We start from the raw sequence: 20235 nt of genomic DNA, 5'->3' as shown, positions 1-20235 counted from the left end.
TGATACAACTATAAAGTCAATCATTGAACTGCGACAAGGGTGTCCTGGTGCCACGTGCACATATGGATACCCTTATGTTTGAATAAAGTGTTTGTTATAGACAATCCGTGTCGAGCACATAAGTCCAATAAAAAAACACCACTCCTGTTGTGATCGGGGGGTGGGGGGCGGTGTTCCTCCCAATCATGCACCTCCAGGTCTCATTGTCATTGCCTACATGAGCATTAAAATCGCCCAGCAGAACAAGGGAGTCCCCAGGGGGAGTGCTCTCCAGCACACCCCCTATGGTCTCCAAAAAGGATGGGTACACTGAACTGCTGTTTAGTGCATATGCACAGACAACAGTCAGAACCTGCCCCCCCCTCTCGAAGACGTAGTGAAGCAACCCTTTCGTCTACCGGGGTGAATCCCAACGTACAGGCGGCGAGCTAGGGGGGCAATAAGTATGCCGACACCGGCTCTACGCCTCTCACCGTGGGCAACTCCAGAGTGGAAGAGAGTCCAACCCCTCTCGAGAGGGCTGGTCCCGAAACCCAGGCTGTGTGTGGAGGCAAGCCCAACTATGTCTAGTCGGACCTTTTCGACCTCGTGGACCAGCGACCCGCATCCGGGCAAGGGAAAACCAAATCCATTTGTTTTTTTCATATGGGATCTTCTGAGTCATACTTTGCCTGGTCCCTCGCCCAGGACCTGTTTGCCATGGGTCACCCTGTCTGGGGCTTACAACCTAGCTCCTAGGATCATTGGGACACACAAACCCCTCCACCACGGTAAAGTGACGACTCATGGAGAGGATGCTTGTATTGTGCATCATTAAAAATGAAATAAAAAGATTTGATGCATTGATTGCTGCTGAAAGAAGCAACTACACAGTAAGTTAGCTAGCCAAGCCTCTATTTATTTGCTTTTTTTCGTGTGCTCTGTGGCACCAGGCTGAGTGGTGTGCTTCATCTCGAGTACATCGCATAAACACACCAGGAAGCATACACTTCCTTTTTCATCCATTGTCACCTGTGGGTTCTTACACATTTTAACTATACATTTGTTTATTCCTTTTGATTTATTTTTCTTGGAGGCCAGAAAAAAATGCATTCATGGTTAATTTTGTAACATCGAACCATTTTTATTGCATAGTCAAGTATAAAGAAAAATCAATTTTAGGTACATTGAATCCATTTAGTTTTATTATGGTTTATAACAGAACACCCATATATTTTCTCAAACATTTAAAAAATTAGAAATCACAAAAACACCCCCCCACCCATCTATATTCAGAGCAGTGCAGTAACATTGAGGAAAAAAACAGGAGACAACATTTTAACATGATAGAGGTTTCTGTTTACAACGAGAACCATGTGCAAAGCAAAAAAAATGCAGAAGAAATATCCTTTCATTTTTATTGCTGTTGAAAAGCCTTGCCTCACTTTCCAAAAGGCATCAAGGACAGCCACGACATTGTACTGTTACAGTGCATACAGTACAGGGCAAGCCAAACGTGATAACTTGTGCATCGTTTAAGTTAGTGTATGCTCTTTAAGGCAAATGTGGACCTGAGACAAACAAAATAGAAAAAGAAAATGCCCCCCAATAAGATATATTGCATGAAAAATTCCAGTGTTTACCAAATGGGAAAGCGGCCTTTTCTGGCAAATAGCCAAAAGCAAGTGCATCTCTTTTGCCAATTGGTCGTACGGTTACTGGGAAAAGTTGATTCCATGCCTCCCTCATTAATACCCCAACCGAAAGTCAAAAAAGTCAGATCATAAAAAAATAAGTCAAGCTGGCCCATTACCAAAATCTATGACATAAAATACAGCTTTGGCCAAACGAGGTAATCGTCCAGTATGTCTGCAGTAACAACAGCTCAGTAAAGGCAGAGTGTAAAAATTAATGGGGAGACTTAGTTGTTTTTCAGCCTGTTGGACAACCAATCGAGTCCCTCGTAGAGGCCTTCCCCACTGGTGGCGCAGGTAGCCTGGATGAACCAATCTCGGCCGCGCAGAGTGTGAAGGCCCAGCTTTTCTGTGATCTCAGATGCCGTCATGGCATTGGGCAGGTCCTGTCAAGGCCACATCGGAAGGAAGAAACGTCATCAGAATGCTTGGAAGACAAATACAAATTCACAGTTGGAAATGGACGTTTTGCTTTTTGCTTATGCACGTCCCTTTCAGGGTACTGAATATATGTTGGACTTTTAACTCCCTTTCGTGAGATTTTAGTGGGTTTTAATACGTATGAACAACGCACATGTCAACGGACGCGAGATTGCAATTCTTTCAGGAAGACGACAAACCTGTTTGTTGGCAAAAACTAAAAGCAAAGCACCACTCAGTTCGTCCTCTGACAACATCCTCATAAGCTCCTCGCGAGCCTCGGCACATCGATCTCGGTCGTTGCTGTCCACCACAAAAATGAGACCTGCGACAGAAACACGCCTTAGGCGGGCTACACATACCAATGATCAAGCCACATCACATGAGCACCTTGAGTGAAGAGGTGTTTTCCTTCATGATTACCCGATATTGTTACAAATTAAAACATTGATTGAATGAATGAATTCTTAGTGTATTATTTGCGGTCAAAATATTTCCCAAAAGCTGGGGTGCAAGCACATTCACCTAACAACTACTGCTAAATGATAATTAAAAAATAATATTGTGAAAAGAGAGCGTTACTTTTTTAGAAACACGCCCTCCAACTTTTCAACCAACATGGTGGCCTTTTACTGTTCCTGCCAAATAATGCATTCAGTTACTTATGAGATCACGACACCTGTTTTCAGACCAGCAAGTTCACTTAAGTGATGCCGAGAAAAACCGCAAAACTGACAATTGACTCAGGTCCATTCAAATTTCATTGTAAGCCACTCAGGGGGAGTTTCGGAGGTTCTGTTGACACACATCGAAAACACACACTCGCACAAGTCTACCAGTAATGATGTGTGAGGTCAAAGGAACAGCGCAAGCCCAGTCAAATATTGCCAAATAAAATCAGCCTTCCTCCATCCCAATATGAAATGTTAGTTTCCTGGGAACAACATTAAAACGACCAATGTACAGGATGTCAATTTTTGTTTTCAATGCCTACGCCCCCCCCCTTTCAAATTTGCTGCTGTAGATTGCAAATTTCCCCATTGTGGGACTATTAAAGGCTTCCTGATTCTGATGCACACAGTGCCATGCTCAAAAATCCAAAATTGACTCCCCTCAGATTTTTAAATTATGGTGCCAATTATTACTATTTAGAGGGACTGAACACTCACAACTCATGGAATATAATTGGCCCAGCAATGGTTAGGACAATTTTTTTTCTCCCTGCTTGGGATTTCAACATTTTTAAAATGGCAATGCATCCACTCAAGATAATATTTGTGTCATTTCAGCGGGATGAAGCGTGGTGCCTTAACACATGCCTTGTGTGTTCTGAAAGTAATGACGCCACAACGGTCGAATCTTGTCCTGGCCACCGACATCCCACACTGTGAAGCTGATGCTCTTGTATTCCACCGTCTCCACATTAAAGCCTGCAAGGCAGAAGAATGTACGGTCATGTAAATGTCCTCACCCAGAAAACTGACAAACATGCCAATTTCTATTTACCTATTGTTGGGATGGTAGTGACAATTTCCCCGAGCTTGAGCTTGTACAAAATGGTGGTTTTGCCAGCCGCATCCAAGCCCACCATGAGGATCCTCATTTCCTTCTTGCCCAAGAATTTGAACAGGCTCTCAAATATATTTCCCATGGCTCCCACTGTTGCTGGTGACAGGAATGTACGTTTGCCTTGTCTGAAGACACAAAAAACCCATTGTCGACACAGCTACTGACATGGACAGGTTGCGTCAGGTGCTAGAGTGACGTCACAGAAAAGGTATGCGCTATTAAAAATAACATCAAGCAAAAATAACGAGCACTTCTTGAAATCCAAATACATTCAAATGAAGCAAAAACGTTTAAACCACCCTTAGGCGTATAGGAAGAAATAAGCACCGACTAGTGTTGAGAATTAGTTGAATATCAAATTACAGGTAAATTAGCCGCTTGCTTTCGGTGCAAGCAGACAATATATACAAATGATAAACTCTACATCAAATTGCACGTCACCAGAAAACTTTGTCCTGACGGCACTTTTTACATAGACTGTTGAAATTAAACGAATTGCCGAAAACAGCCGATGTTACACTTCGGCAAAGTGAGCCAACCGGTTCGGTGAGTTCTCAATAACCTGCGTTGGTTAACGTCGGCACTTACTCCTATTGCTCGTCATCATCGCTGCCGCCCGCTATTAACAAAACACGACTCGCAATAACACTACGCGCGGGAAGGAATAAAGTAGTTTATCAGATGAGCACTTACAAGGGGATCTTGCGAACTTGAGACTTCAAGGCGTTTTCTTCCTCCAGGAAATGTCGACCAATGAACACGTCCCAACTTCCGCCGCGGCTTCTCTTCCGCGTTGCATGCTGTCTTTCTACGACATAGCGCCTCTTGTGGTCAGAAAAGGCACTTCAATTAGCAGACTACAACTCGCCGTAAAAAGGACTAAAGAATCGGTTTCAGAATTGTTTTAATTGTTTTCATTTTCCGATCCTCGGTTTGCGGAGGGTGTTGGAGCATATCCCAGCCGTCATCGGGCAGTAGGCAGGAGACACCCTGAACCGACTGACAGCCAATTGCAGGGCACACTCAGACCTAGGGAAAATTTGGAATGTTCAATCAGACTGCCATTCATGTTTTGGGAAGATGTCAGGAAACCGGAGGGCCTGACATGAGGTGGGCCCATGCAGGCCCGAGGAGAACATGCAAGCTCCATGCAAGGAGACCGAAGCAGGGATTGAACCCACAACTGTGAGATGGGCACGCAACCCACTGGCCACTGAGCCGCTCTGTCTCAGAATATTAATATTAATTATGATGTCTGGAGGAAAAACATGCTTATCTCTGAGGTCAAAGTTATTTTAAAACAAAATTGAATAGTTTCGTGTTCCTATATTTGAAATACATATTTACCTGAATAAATAATATTAAATAACAAAAATAACAACTTCCGGGTAGAGTGAATGCTGGCGCGAATGGTTGCAGCTGCTCACCCGCACGAAAAAGAAAGGTTTTGAAAGGTGCTTTGAAATTAAGTGTATTGTTATTATTATTATTATTATTATTATTATTATTATTATTATTATTATTATTATTATTATTATTATTATTATTATTATTACAATAAGGATAAGAAATAAGTTATTATTCCTCAGCATTATTCAGCATAAAACCAATCCCTTATATATCCCTTAGCAGCAGTATCAGTACGAGTGTTTTTTTATTGCAATCAATCCATTTCCTTTTTATTTTAAACCAAGCAGGTCATCGAAAAAGGAGCTCATTGAGGGGCCAGTTGAATTTTAACCAGGGTCAACTATGCCAGCTATCCCCAGCAGGGGGGGGGGGCAGCAGGAGGGCAGTTGAGTTAATAGCTGGTGACAGACCACACAGAAAAGGGTCATAACACTACTCTATCCCCCCCCCCCCCCCAACCTAAAACCATAATTTGTGTTTGGCCCTGCCAAGCGCGCCCGAGATCTCTTTCAGCATATTTGGGTGCATTGTTGTCATTCATGTGGGTGTATTTTACCTGGAAACAAAAATGATTGACATTGGAGAACATTACTTTTCAATCATTGTTTTGAGTATTTTTTTGAATAATCTCACTCAAAACAGTAGTGAACGAATACTGACTTAAAGGACAACCGACGTCTCCGGACAAGTTGTGTCCATAATTTGTAAAATGGCTTCAAATGACTACTGAGCGTATTTTAATAAGATTCCACCGCATATAGCTATATTTTACGTTTTAAGACTCGCTCTGAATATTCAAGAAGTCTTGTTTAATGTTGGTGACGAGTCCGTGCGTGACATCCCTAAAGGACCGCCCCCTGACCGGAAAAAGACACATTGTAGCAGTCCTTCCATCATGTCAATGTATTTTGCTGTACAGTGGTACCTTGGTTCTCGAACGCCTCAGTGTTCGAACAAATCGGTGTTCGAACAAAATATTCGAGATATTCTTGCTTCGGCGCTTGAACATCAATCGGTGTTCGAACGCCAATACGACGCATGAGTGCGTACGCGAGGGTGGGGAGCTGTGTGGCGCACGGGTGTATCGTTCTCTCCGTGACTGTCACGTCACTTGGGGCTTGAGGGCAGGGCTTGAGTGACGAAAGGAAAGCGGGGAGGTTGGATCCAAAATACACGGCGAGACAGATACTCGTGAACAAAAGTCTTTACTGAGGCACGCATGCAAAAATGACAGCAGGGAGAGGTAAGTGAGAGTGATCGTGACGGCAGACCTGACGGCATGGAAGTAGCAATGGTGGCTTTCAGAATACTCAGACGGAGACGGTATTACACGATCGGTAAATATAGTCAGAAGGCACAATCAAGGGAATGACAAACAGCTGTGGGAACCCAGGTGCGTGATGACGGGAGGGGCCGTCTCCAGGGAGCAGCGGAGGAGGTGGCAGGAGGGGCAGGGCGCGCCCAGGGCGGCGACGAGATGTGACAGTGACCAACTGTTGTCGCTAGCGGACGTGCTGCGTTTTGCTCTAGCGTTTAATATAGGTGTACGGAGAGTTTTAGCCCCTAATCATACCTCCAAAGAAAGTAAGTGCTGCTTAAAGTGACAAAAGAAAAGTAGTGCGTACAACTATTGCATTTAAGAAAGAAATAATCGCAAAATATGAAGGAGGTGTGCGAGTGTCTGATCTGGCGAGGGAATACAGCATGGCGAAATCTACGATCAGTACGATATTAAAGAATAAGGTGGCTGTGAAATCTAGTGATGTGACCGTGGGAATGAGAGCAAGTGTCATTGGATAGATATTTTAAGAGAAAAGAACATCCTGTAGCCGAGTCATCCGAAGCTGTCACGTTCCGAGCGAGAGTGACGGCAGATGACTCGTCGGAACGTAGTGGAATGTTTGGGATCCCAAAACAGACACGTACTACCCAAGCAGGATGTTTATTCACAAATCAAAGAAAACACAGCGAGTAAGAAGGCAGGGGGTGATCCGACACGCTTACTACGCCAAAAAGCAAATGGCACACGAGGGTGCAAAATTACGCAATCCCGGAAGATGACATAAATTTACGGGACGCAGGGAAAATACCTCGGACCGGATACACTCGCATCGAAGGAAGAGTCTAGGTAGGGTGGCGAGTTTAGTCAATCTTCCGGCATTAGCGAGGTGATCGCAAACCGTATAAATGCCCCATGTCCGTGATTAGAGAATGACAGTGGGTGGAGAACGGCCGGGAGAGGCAGCCCCCCCCCCCCTCGCTGTCAACTCGCAAATGACAGGAGCAAAGAGGTGGTTTCGGTGTTCGAAAAAAACGCTTTTCGAACAGGGTCCTGGAACGAATTATGGTCGAGAACCGAGGTACCACTGTACATGTTTGGTCTGAGAACCGTGTTGCACCCAAAAGCCGCCAGAAGAGGGCATCCAAGCTCGATATAAGGAAATTATCAGCCTGTGGCAGCGGAGGTGGCCACTGGAGGTCGCCATTTTGTGCCTCTTTTTTTTTGGGTGAGAAATTTCCCCCAATGTTGCCTCAAAATGGCACATATAATTCTTTAATCGATTGCAAACATGTATGCTTTCCTCTTCAGAACTATTTGAATCATATTCATAACTGGATGTGTAACAAGAAAGCATATTCTCCGAATCTGAAGCCATTGTTTTGATTCACAAGCAATGCAAGACGTCTTGGCGTGACGTCACGAACTGGGGGCGGGACTTTCTCAAAATGCCCAATTCATGGCTCAATTTTTTGCAGATTTTGGACACTAAATCATTTTTATTGGTATTTTGCAGTTGACTAAAAATATAACTATAAAAGCCCACTTCGAAGATCTGCAACTCTGCTTCACAACACCTGACTTCACAACATCATATCAGCATGTAGAAGTCGGCATCATGGCAGGTTGTACGATTTCACCCCTGGCCTTCACAAAGGCCAAGGAGGTCATCATCAGGGCCTCAAGGTGGGGGGTGAGCGAACAAGGAATGGGATCCACCTCCCACCTATCCGGGCATACATGACCACCTTGACCACTACTGCAGCTTGCACCAGGCGGCTACTTGGAAAATTGCAGGAAAACATCAAATGGGCCCGGATGAAAATCAAGACGAACAAGTCACGCAGCATCTCAATCGTCAAGGGACAGCTAAAAAATGTGAAGTTCTGCATTGGTGATGACCCAATACCAACGGTGTCTGAGGAACCGGTCAAAAGAGTGGGCCTCAGAGACAAAGATGAAGTGCAGCAACTAAAGCAGGACATCACCAATAGTCTGGAAAACATCAACAAGACTCCACTGCCAGGAAAGCTCAAGCTCTGGTGTCTGCACTTTGGACTTCTCCATCGGGTAACGTGGCCACTCACAGTCTATGAAGTCCCACTCTCACCTGTGGAGAAGATGGAGGGAGCCATCACTAGATATGTGAAACGCTGGCTTGGTGTTCCACGCTGTCTGTCCAACATCGGCCTTTATGGCAAAGGGGTCCTTGAGTTTCCAATCACAAGCCTCATCGAAGAGTACAACTGCGCTAAAGTGAGACTTCAGATGACCCTCACAGACTCCAGAGACCAGAAGATCAGTCAAGCTGTATCCCCCTCCCCCCTATCAACTGGACGGAAATGGACGCCATCCATTGCAGTGTAGCAGGCCACAGCAGCCCTAAGGCACAGCGACATTGAGAGACACGTTCAGCGAGGAAGAGGGGGCTTTGGCCTTACAAACAAACCTTCTTGGCGTAAGGCTTCAACATCGGAAAGAAGGAAAATGGTGATGGCAGAGGTGCACCGCCAAGAGGAAACTGAAAGAACTGCACAGGCTGTCTCTCTTGCCAAGCAGGGACAATGGATGAGGTGGGAAGGCCTGGAGAAGAGAAAGCTCAGTTGGAGGGATCTCTGGGAAATGGAGGCAAGCAACATCAGCTTCATCATCAGAGCTATCAATGATGTGCTCCCATCTCCAAAAAACCTCCACCAATGGTATGGCGAAGATCCAACGTGTGACCTCTGTCGAACTCCAGGAACTCTCAAACACATCCTGACCGGTTGTAAGACCAGCTTCACACAAGGCCGCTACACCTGGAGGCACAACCAGGTCCTGAAGAGTGGCAGTTGTCCTTGAGAGCAAGAGGAATACCATCAACTCCTTGCCAATGAGAGCCACCACGTCCAGCACAGCACCATTGACTTTCATCCGAGAGGGACAGGAAAAGCCCAACCAACCTCCTGCCAAACCTGAAGTTGGACAGCTATCCAGGGCCCGCGATTGGGAGATGCGGGTTGACATTGGCCAGCAATTGGTTTTCCCAGCGGAGATTGCAGCCACCACCCTCAGACCAGACTTGGTGCTCTGGTCCCCTTCACTCAAGGCTGTCTACATCGCAGAACTCACAGTCCCGTGGGAAACCTCCGTTGAAGAGGCCTATGAGCGCAAGAAGCTGCGCTACACAGAACTCGCAGTGGATGCGCAACAGCGAGGATGGAAAGCCAAGGTATATCTAATTGAAGTTGGATGCAGAGGGTTTGTGGCTTCCTCCACAATCAGGCTGCTAAAAGACCTGGGTATCCATGGACAGGCTCTGCGGCACACAGTTAGATCAGTCTCTGAAGCCGCAGAAAGAAGCAGCCAGTGGATCTGGATGAAGAGGAAGGACTTTTGTTGGGCTCATAGAACAGCAACCTAAGACACAACACTCCTCTCCCCACCAGCTTCTCAACATCTGATTGGGCATTGGACACAAGCGTGGGCGTGATCAACCTGTCGCTGGCCACCATCGATGAGGGTGTCTGGTGATTAAAAGGCCAAAACACCCAATGATTCTTTGGCACACTACTGACGATGTGTCCCAAATTCACAACCTCCCATCCCTGAGGCACAGCTCCCACACCACTGTCAACATCAAGGCTAATCTCGTGTGAGGACCATCCATTGGCACAAATGGACAGAATAACATCACGTCCAGTGTTTCATGATTCTCTCTCATACTGCGTGTTTTGGGTATTTTAGATGCTATACAACGTTTTTCTGAAGTCAGTTAATAAACAAAAAAGTGACGTCGGTTGTCCTTTAAGTGGTGTATGCACATTTCGATTTTAACATCTTAACTCAGACATATTCTTCTTTTCCTTTTGACTTTTCCCTTCAGGGGTCGCCACAACGAATCAGTGTCCTCCATTTAGCCCGGTTTTGTGCATCCTCTTCTGTCACACCAGCTACCTTCATGTCCTCTTTGACAACATGCATAAACCTCCCCTTGATTTCGGTCTTCTGCCAGGCAGTTCAAGGCCCTCTCTCCTCTGGACATGTCCAAACCATCTCAGTGTGGCCTCTCTGACTTTCTCTCCAAAGCCTCTAATATGAGTTGTCCGTCTGATATACTCATTCCTGATCCTATCCAACCTGGTCACTCCCAACGAAAACCTCAACATCTTCAGCTCTGCTACCTCCAGCTCTGCTTCCTGTCTTTTCTTCAGTGGCACTGTCTCCAGTCCAAACATCATGGCTGGTCTCACCACTGTTTTGTACACTTTTCATTTCATCCTAGCTGAAACCCTTCTATCACACATCACAACTGACATTTTTCTCCAGCCGTTCCAGCCTGCCTGAAAACGCTTCTTCACCTCTTTTCCACACTCTCCACTGATCTGGACAGTTGACCCCAAGTACTTAAAATCCTCCACTTTCTTTATCTCTTCTCCCTGTAGCATCACTCTTGCACTTGGATCCATCTCATTTACACACACTGATCTTCATTCCTCTCCTTTCCAGGGCATACCGCCACATCTCTAGTTTCTCCCCTGCCTGTCCCCTGCTCTCGCGACAAATCACGTAATCTGCAAACAACATGGTCCAAGAAGATTCTTGTCTAACATCAACGTCTGTCACCCTGTCCACCATAGCGAATAAAAAGGGGCTCAGAGCTGACCACTGGTAGAGGCCCACCTCCACCTTGAATTCCTCCGTCACACCGACAGCACACCTTGCAACTGTCTTACAGTCATGATACATGTTTTGCACCGCTCTGACATACTTTTCTGTCACTCCAGACTTCCTCATGCAATACCACAGCTTTTCTCTGGGCACCCTGTCATACGCTTTCTCCAGATCTACAAAGACACAATGCAATTCCTTCTGACCTTCTCTGTACTTCTCTACCAGCATTCTTAAAGCAAACACTGCATCTGTCGTACTATTTTTTTGGCATGAAGCCACACTGCTGATCACAAATGTTCACTTCTGCTCTTAGTCTAGCTTCAACTACTCTTTCCCATAGGTTCATTGTATGGCTCATCAACTTTATTCCTCTGTAGTTACTACAACTCTGCACATCTCCCTAGTTCTTAAAAATGGGCACCAGTACACTTCGTCAGACAACACATGACAAGGAAAAATACACGCATGTGTATTCTAAATCATCCTATATGTCCTTGTGTACCCTAAATGAACAACACACCAACCAGTGTCTGTGGTAGCATCAAGACTGACATGAATGGTAGCAAAGTGTCATGGGGTGGAAAGAAAGGTACACGAGGAAACAGAAGGAGTGTGCTAACTGTTTGCTTTTATCTATGTGACAGCAGTGCCAGCTTTCCCTTAGTTCAAATAAACCATTCTGTACAGAGCATTTAAACATGTCTTGTCAAAGTCATGATACTTCCTTCGCATTCTTAGACCAAAAAAGGAGCCAATTATCACAGTAATCATGGGTTGTTCACAGATCTACAGTCTTATTTTTCAGGTTTTCAAAATATATCGATATGTGTTGCTTCTCACCAAATTTTACCACAATTCTGTGACTGAATGTGACAAACAGCCGCAAAATTGAATATGAGGGACCAGCGTGTAACTTCCCATGTATGTACTGTATTTGAAATATGCAAAGAAACCAGAGTTCCCACAGAAAACCCACACAGACATGGAGATAATATGCAAACTCCACGTAGGAAGGCCTCAGCCATAATCGTAACCCTGCACCGCTGCATTGGGAGGCAGACATGCTAACCAGTCAACCATCGGGCTGCCCCAGCAATAAAATTATCCACATAAGGGGGGCTTGGAGCGAGGTTAGCTTAGCTTTGCATTTCTTTTGTAAACATTGTCATACCAATGACCTCACTGGTAAACAATTTGAAATTGGCTTCTATGAAACACAGACAGGCACAAACACACACATGGCGGTTTCCAAAACCACTCTTGACTTTTTCACTTTTGTTGCCTCATCCTTTAATTTCATTTTTAAGACTCGCAGGCAATGAAGTCTAACTCCCCCAACCCCCCCACACACAAAAACAAACAACAAAACAAACAAATGGGATTTTACTTTTGTTTCAGATGGCGGTCAGCCAATGAAAGGCATCAATCAAATCTCTTTGTGGTAAATGGTTGATGAAAAAAAAGATTTTATTCTAAAATTTGAGGTTATTTTTCTTTCCAAAAAAACCTTCAACATCCCAAATTGGATTATTTTTGAGTTGGAAGTTTTGCCCTGCCTTTGTGCTCTGCTGACCATTTTGGAAAGTGATCTTTGAATCAGAATGTCCAATCTGTCATTGTGCTGACTTAAAAAACACACACATATTGGCACTCATTGGTCTTCTCATTTCTATCTTGTACTGCATTGTCTCTAAATCAACACAATTCCATGTGCCCCAATTTCAACATGGGTGATGGCATAGCTGCTTTATTTACCTCGGCGGTCACACAAACAATTAAATATTGGATTGGATTGGATTGGATTGGATTTGCCTTTATTAGTCTCACAGTGGAGAAATTTACATTTCACAGCAGCAAAGTGATGAAAGGAATGAAAGTAGAAAAACAAAATACATGAGCTGCTGGAAAGGCAGCCACTCTCGGGGCGCCGTCTTGAAGTCAAAAGAACAAAACTAAACTAAATAACAAATAATATGACAGCATAGAGACAATATGACAAAACAAAGACACAGAGAGACATTCATTCTTCAGGACTTGCTGTACCCTCTTCGTGATGACATGAAGCAGTTCTAGATGAAAGAGGAGAGGATCAAAGCGTCTTTCCACCAGTGGATCGGGGACATCATGGTGGAATGTGCACGTCAACTACAAGCTAAATGTTGAAAGCAAACACGCAGCTGTAGCATCCATTGACGAAAAGAGATTGTCTCACATCTCCTGTTCCACATAAATCTGCTTCAATTCCAAGCCGCAACAGTTCCACATACGCATCGGCGCTCTGTGCTGATGCTCCTTTCTTCTTATCGTGGGTTCCTCAAGCCATGCATCCATCCAGCCGCAGACTGTCCAACAGCACTGACCTTCCACTGAACAAAGCGGGGCTGTGAAGATGCTGCCCATTACAGGCGCAAAAAAGCACAAATGGCCCCTTTGGTGTCCAGCGATGGCAGTCGAATGGCTCCGACATTCCTCCCATTCAAAAACAGTACTGGCATATTCATGCTGCCGAAAAGGCGCAACCGCTCAGCACAGTCTCCTCCTTGATGAATGTCGTGGTCAAAAATGCTGAAAAACAATCCGTATCCGTTCCACACGACGCACAACAACACAAAGTGACAAAAGAAAACACAAAACAAGACAAAAACAACCAAAAAAAGCAAGGCTCATGAGAGCACTTGCTGAAAATATGGTTCATGATATGTAATCAGCAGAGGTATGAAATCCAAACAAGCTAGTACAGATGTCAATTCAATAGAACCACCTTTGGCTAAAGCCAAACCGGGGCAAGATTTTTACTTTCTGTACCCAGATATGACACCCCTGGTGGACCTTTTAGTTTGATAATTGTGCACACAATACAGTACATTATAAGCACACTGTTAAACAATTGGTACTTGTGGACCCACAGACCATTCAACATGACAATATAAGTGCACATACATACGGCACATTATAAAATGCTGCAGAAACCATTTTTTTAAAATATGGTATTTTCCAGACGAGGCTGTCTATGATGTAATTGTTTTTCATTTTACTATACTGTATGTTTTAAGGGAACAATTGCACATTGATAAATACTGCCTTGTTCACTACTAGCAAAACTATGCCAACATGAGAATACCACAAATTTAGATACAATTACTATTTGCCACTATGGTACATGATAAACATGGGCTAATTATATTATATGTGTTATGTATGAGAGAATACAGTATAAACATGAATGGGATGAAGTGATTTGGCAATAAAAATTTCCGGTGGTTTGCATTACAATTTTAAAGTAAACATCCGATCCAGGATGCGGAAACCAGCCGGAAAAAAAAGTTACGATAATGCTTTTTGATTTATTTTGTTTTAAAAACGATGTTTTCAGATTAAAGTATGCAATCATGAAAGGAACAAAGATTGTTTTTTTCGGGTAAAAAAATCCATCCATCCATCCATCCATCCATCCATCCATCCATCCATCCATCCATTTTCCAGACCGCTTTATCCTCATTAGGGTCGCGGGGAATCAGAATCAGAATACCTTTATTCGTCCTGCAATAGGGAAATTTGCAGTCCACAGCAGCAATTAAAAGGGATGGGGTTGGGGTAGGGGTGAAAGGATAGAAAATGCTGAAGCCTATCTCAGCTGTCTTATTTTTATGATGCAGAAGGGCTTCTATTCTGGAAAAAGACACATTGATCCACTAATAATTATCCATAAATGGATCTGTTGTTCATGAAAAAAGTAATATACTGTAACTTGTTTTACCATACTTTTTGTGTAAAAAAAATAAAATAATTACACTCATATCAGAATTTTCAACAAATCTACTTTAATGATTAGTAACTTGTTTACCTTGTTTTTGTTTAATTATGTCCGACTTTTTAAATAGGTTTTTAAAATATGACGTTTTGTGTAGGACAATTATTTTAGGGAGCCCCAATCAAGAGTCCGTGGGCCCCATTTGAGAACCACTGCAATAGAAGACGTTTATTCTGACACACATTATTTGCAATGTAGCATTCAGAATAATGCGGTCTAACTTTGCTTTAATCCAAACTTAATCAAAATCCTCTGTGTACTTGTGGGGTACAAGGTTTGGCTTGCGGACCACATGTGGCATTCATTATAATACATTTGAGCGTCTTATAATCGTGGTTAATTGATTCTGATGAAATCAATTATGAATCTCTTCTACTAATGATCGAGCTGATTCTTCCCTCGTCTGATATGGCCTTGGTGTTAACGTATTAACAAGATTATGAATGACACATATTAAGTAACAAACACCTTCAAGATGACAGAAGGATGTCATATTTGTTAAAACTGAAGATAAGGAAAAACACTTGAATAACTTACTCATCGCTGGTCAAAATCGGAGTTTAGCACTATGCCGCCATCCTGAGTTGTGAAGCTGCTGAGGTCCAAGTTAAATCCATCATTTCCAATAGCTTCGCTTTACATGTTCTTTTCACCATTTCTCCAGGATATCTCCTTTTCTCCATCATATCTCAGCACATACTGACAGTTGTGATGTGTGAACACAGGTCTATAAATACGATATACACCCCCTACCCCCAACTCCCATTTCATCCACAACAACAACAACAAAAAACACAAACAGACAAATTCTGATGGCTTGATGACAAATTTCCTGCATACACCCACACAACACGAAATGTCATGGTCCAATTAAATCTCCCTTGAAATGTGTCCCAAATGGAGGCTCCATGAGCCCAGTGATCCTCTGCATGGATCGGAATCACCCCGCAAATTGCTGCACATCATATCAGATCAATATGAATGTATGTTGAAATGTAGGGAGGGGGTCAGAGAGGCATCCCAGGGTGAGGGAACTCACTAGGGGCTTTGCTCCCCGCTAAGTGGGGATAAAAACACTCAGCAAGGGGCATGGGAATGCAGTGTCCCTCATTCCTACTATCAAACATTTTCGCGAGTTTTTTCATGATCTAGACACACCATGTTAGCCATTGGTAGTTGTAATTAACGTCATCATTGGTACACTTAGTCTTTTTCTTAAAAAATGCAATATAAAACACAATTGCTTGGTTGAAGTATTGCTTCAAATTCGGTCTGGGACGTAACACAACTCGGAGGGACAGGCATAGGATGCCTCCCTCCGCGTCTCATGGCCAGGATGACGGCTCGGGCCAAAGGCTCCAAAGGAGGCCGGTAACAAACCAAACATTATTACGGTCGCCATGAGAGGATCCGTGCTGGCCCCTGGCCGCTGGCAGCCAGAGCCAGCGGGCACTGCACCCCACGCCTGTCACAGTAGGGGGCGCCACAGATGGAGACAAGCCGAGGGCAAAGGATCAATGTGCGGCAGTATCGTCTGCCAATCACCTTTGTCTGCTGATTGAAAAGCTTGCTAAGGGGATTTACATACAATTTTACACTCCGCCCCGGCTACATGCAGACACATTTCATTCCGTGTGCGTCATTACGTCCGGGTAATGCTTTTCCGATATGCATACAAAATTGTCAGTTCCTTTCAACACCAAAAATCCAAATTGATGACACACAATTTCTGGACAAGTATCCTTTGAACAGATAAGACAAAATTCAAGATTTTGCCATCAAATTCAGTTATGTTCTGGAACTGCCTTGCTAATTCTGGCAAAGGGCGTATTGAAGTTGCAGAACACAATGCAAGCTCAACGCTATCAAGAAAATCTGAAGCAAAATGCGCTGTCAGAAAGTTTGGCCGAGGCTCTGTTTTGGGGTTGCTTTGCTAAATCTATCAAAAGATATCGTGAATGACAAAGGATACACTGAAATCTCCAGATCAGTGGTTATTAATCTTGTTGGAGGCACCGGACCCCACCAGTTTCATATGCTCATTCACCGAACCCTTCTTCCAATGACTGTGTCTACTAACTGCAGTCTAGACTGAGGGATGGACCTCTGCGGCGGAGGATCCACCGAACCCCTGAGACCGACTCACCGAACCCCAAGGGTTCGATCGAACCCAGGTTAAGAACCACTGCTCCAGATATTCTGGAAAAATGTGATGGCTGGTGACAGAAAGCTTGAAACACGGAAAAGTATCACAAATTTCTGCAGGCTACACTGAAATATTCAAGACATATGAAGGCGTTGATGAAGAAATGTACTGCTTGATTTCAAAAAGCTTGGTCTTGGTTGGTGCTGCTTTGCGATATTTGGCATATGTTTGATTATTAAGATTATTAAAGAATTTGGAAGCAATTTGTGAAGCCTTGAATCAGAAATTTTGTATCATGGAGCTTTTGTTGTCTTTTCTTCTGGACCTGCTTTGCTGCATCCCAATAAGTCTGTATTGAGTCTGTGCAGTGTACAAAGGAACCCCAAAATTCAAAGTGGCCCCTTTTGGGTACTGACCCTCGAAATTCCAAAAGCAGAGCTGAGAAACTGACCGCTGCCCTAGGCGATTATTGTATATACTGGAAATTTAATTTAAACTCCTATTCTATAAGTCAGACGTCAATCTATCAAGAACTGGCTGAAGAACACGAAAACCACTGGAGTCAATGAGCGACATCGTAGGACATCCGTGACAGATGGTTGAGACAAGCCCGAGCAGGATGCGCTACTTTCCAAAAGACAAGGGGGCCTCTGATGTCGGGAAGGTCTGATGGTTGCTTTGCAGGATGAGGGTAAACATGAGCCACCATGCCAGGGAAGTGGATTTAGTAACGGAGGTTGACTCGCTTGGATGCGAGCTGCATGGTCCGCTTCTCAAAAGCAGGGATTCACAAACTGCTCTGTGACACTTTTGGGAATGTAGTTTCACAGCGAAAAGACTCTTTGTGAGATGGAACATTTCTTTGAATGACGGCTTCGCATTTGTCGTGCATGCAGATTGGGATTCTCATACCTGCAAGTACAGGGCCAGTAAATGGTGATATTGTCATCAGTGCCAAATTAAGATTGGTTCACACATACTGACAATTGACCTAACTGAAGCATCTGTCTTCTTTTTCAATCAAAATAAGGGCCGTCACACACTTCACAATTATTCTGAAACTGATTAGGACACAACCATTGCGAACAAAAAAACAAACAAACAAACAAACAAACAAACAAACAAACAAACAAACAAACAAACAAACAAACAAACAAACAAACAAACAAACAAAATACACAAGTAAATAAATAAAATCCCAATTTGTCACGCACCCCTATCTATTGGGCCATTTAGCATCAGTACAGTACACTTTGCGATGGGGAACTGTACAAACCCATTTCTGATTTTTAGATTAGATTAAATGAGCCTTTATTTGTCTCACAGTGGAGCACGTCACAGCAGCAAAAACAAAATACAGGAACTGCTGTAAAGGCAGCCTCTCTTGCGGCGCCATCTTGAAGTCAAACACAAACAAAAAAAGAAACAAAATAACATAATGTGACAAAACACTAAGACACAGACAGTCTTTAACCTTAACACTTTCTGCACCCCCTTTGTTGCATGAAACAATTTGAGATGAAAGAGGAGAGGATCAAAGCCTCCTTTTCACAAGTGGATCAGGGACGTCATGGTGGAATGTGCACGCCTGCTACAAGTTGAGTTTTGATAGTAAACACGGAGCTGCAGCATCCATTGGCGAAAAGAGATTGTCTCCCAATTTCTGGCCTACGTAAAGCTTTCTTTCTTCTCATCGCGGGCTCCTCAAGCCATGCATCCATCCAGCCGCAGACAGTCCAACTGCACCGACCTGTCCGCTGAACAAAGCGGGGCTGTGAAAATGCTGCCCATTACAGGTAAAAAATAAGCACAATCGCCCTAGAGGTGCCGAGCGATGACAGGGAAATGGCACCGACATTCCTACCAATCAAAAACAGTGCTGGCATATTCGTGCTGCCGAGAAGGCGCAACCGCTCAGCAGTCTCCTCCTTGATAAATGTCATGGCTAAAAATGCAGAAAAAGAATCCGCATCCGCTCCACACGACGCACAATAATACAAAGTAACAAAAAAAGAGCAAGGCTCATGAGAGCACTTGCCGACGGCTGCCTACTCGGGCGCCATCTTGGACTTCTTGGATTTTAAGGCTCCTCATACAATATGACTTACCTCACCTTACATCACCTTTTTGGATCCATAAAAAGATGGTGTTCCAGTCAAGGAAGACACGGGATGATACTGAAAGTGCACAGTGGGCACAAATTAAGAGGAAAAAGAGGGAGGCACTGAAAGCAGTGCTCACTTGCATTGATTTGAATGGCACAAGTGTAAACCCCCCCAAGCCAAAAGCATCACTATTCACTATTCAATCACCGTCAATTATGAAATATAAGTTTAAGATTTGTTTCTGGATGTGCGTAGTTTAACCGAAAGAAATAAAATTAGACCAATCTAAAATATTAAAAAATGCTTTTCCGAATGAAAACTGCCATCTCGTGTAAGCATCAACCATCATTGTTCTGCTGCCACACACAGCATTTGCCACGGGCATTAGTAATGGAGCACAACCATTATTTTTGGTCATGGATGAATGAATGCATGCATGAATGTACGAATGAATGAATGAATGAATGAATGAATGAATGAATCAATGTACAAATTAATTAATGCATGAATTCCTAATTTTTTGTTCCAATTTCTTATGGTACGGAATAGGTTTGACCCAAAATGCAGTTGCTTATCTCCAAAAACTAAAACCGACAAATCATAGAGCGAAATGCATAAACTGATTGCAAAAACATTGACTTCACATGCCAGTTTCTGAATAGCAACATTTTTTAACAATGCCTTGTGATAAAAACATTTTGAAAAGTAATTTGAGCAAATGTGATATTTAAGTGTGTCTCAAGCAGTTAGCCCTTTACATGAAACAGAAGAAGTAGCTATCGGTCTTAAAATGTTGGTGAGTCCTAGCATAGAGACTGGGAGATGATTACTAATAGCTATTAGGTGTACTCCTGCTTTCTCACCCCACCCAGCGACCGAGTCAACTGACAGAAAAAAAAGTCAGGCCAAAGCATAACAGGACACTCTTCAGTAAAAGTGGATAATTATTGGTTGGCTCTTAAAGCTTATCCTGGGTGATTATCCTGTGGTGAGGGTTGTGCTAAGTGAGATTTTCCTCCCCCTGTTAAATCTGCTCAGTGTTGAGGATTGCAAATCGTTTTCTGTGTGGTCAAGTCTAAATTGGGCTGAGGCACGGGCCCTGTGATTGCTCCATGAAATTGAAACCTTGCCAATTAGGAAGCGACCTGAAAATCAAACTGTTGTGAATA

At 43.7% G+C, this 20235-nt stretch overlaps 1 protein-coding gene across 1 annotated transcript; it reads right to left on the bottom strand.

Moving 5' to 3' along the window:
• Positions 1 to 1098: 1098 nt before the first annotated feature.
• On the bottom strand, positions 1099 to 4470 carry LOC148891848 (ADP-ribosylation factor 1-like). The gene is made up of 5 exons (XM_089008036.1): positions 4356 to 4470; positions 3600 to 3787; positions 3413 to 3523; positions 2294 to 2418; positions 1099 to 2059 (listed from the first exon to the last, which is right to left on the bottom strand). Exons 2-5 carry the CDS (start codon positions 3742 to 3744, stop codon positions 1901 to 1903), a joined length of 540 nt encoding a protein of 179 aa, XP_088864162.1. The 5' UTR covers positions 3745 to 3787; positions 4356 to 4470; the 3' UTR covers positions 1099 to 1900.
• Positions 4471 to 20235: the final 15765 nt, after the last annotated feature.

This window comes from Hippocampus bargibanti, linkage group LG11 (assembly GCF_051943395.1).
Source record: "Hippocampus bargibanti isolate YZ-2025 linkage group LG11, ASM5194339v1, whole genome shotgun sequence".
Lineage (NCBI taxonomy): Eukaryota > Metazoa > Chordata > Actinopteri > Syngnathiformes > Syngnathidae > Hippocampus > Hippocampus bargibanti.
This window is presented reverse-complemented; position numbering and strand designations above follow the sequence as displayed.

Excerpts from the sequence above, each read along its gene's own strand:
- LOC148891848 (XM_089008036.1), bottom strand. The coding sequence starts at position 3,744 with ATGGGAAATATATTTGAGAGCCTGTTCAAATTCTTGGGCAAGAAGGAA. Across the intron at positions 3,524-3,599 it reads CACTACCATCCCAACAATAG|GCTTTAATGTGGAGACGGTG; the intron begins GTAAATAGAAAT and ends TCTGCCTTGCAG. Across the intron at positions 2,060-2,293 it reads TAGTTTTTGCCAACAAACAG|GACCTGCCCAATGCCATGAC; the intron begins GTTTGTCGTCTT and ends TGGCCTTGACAG.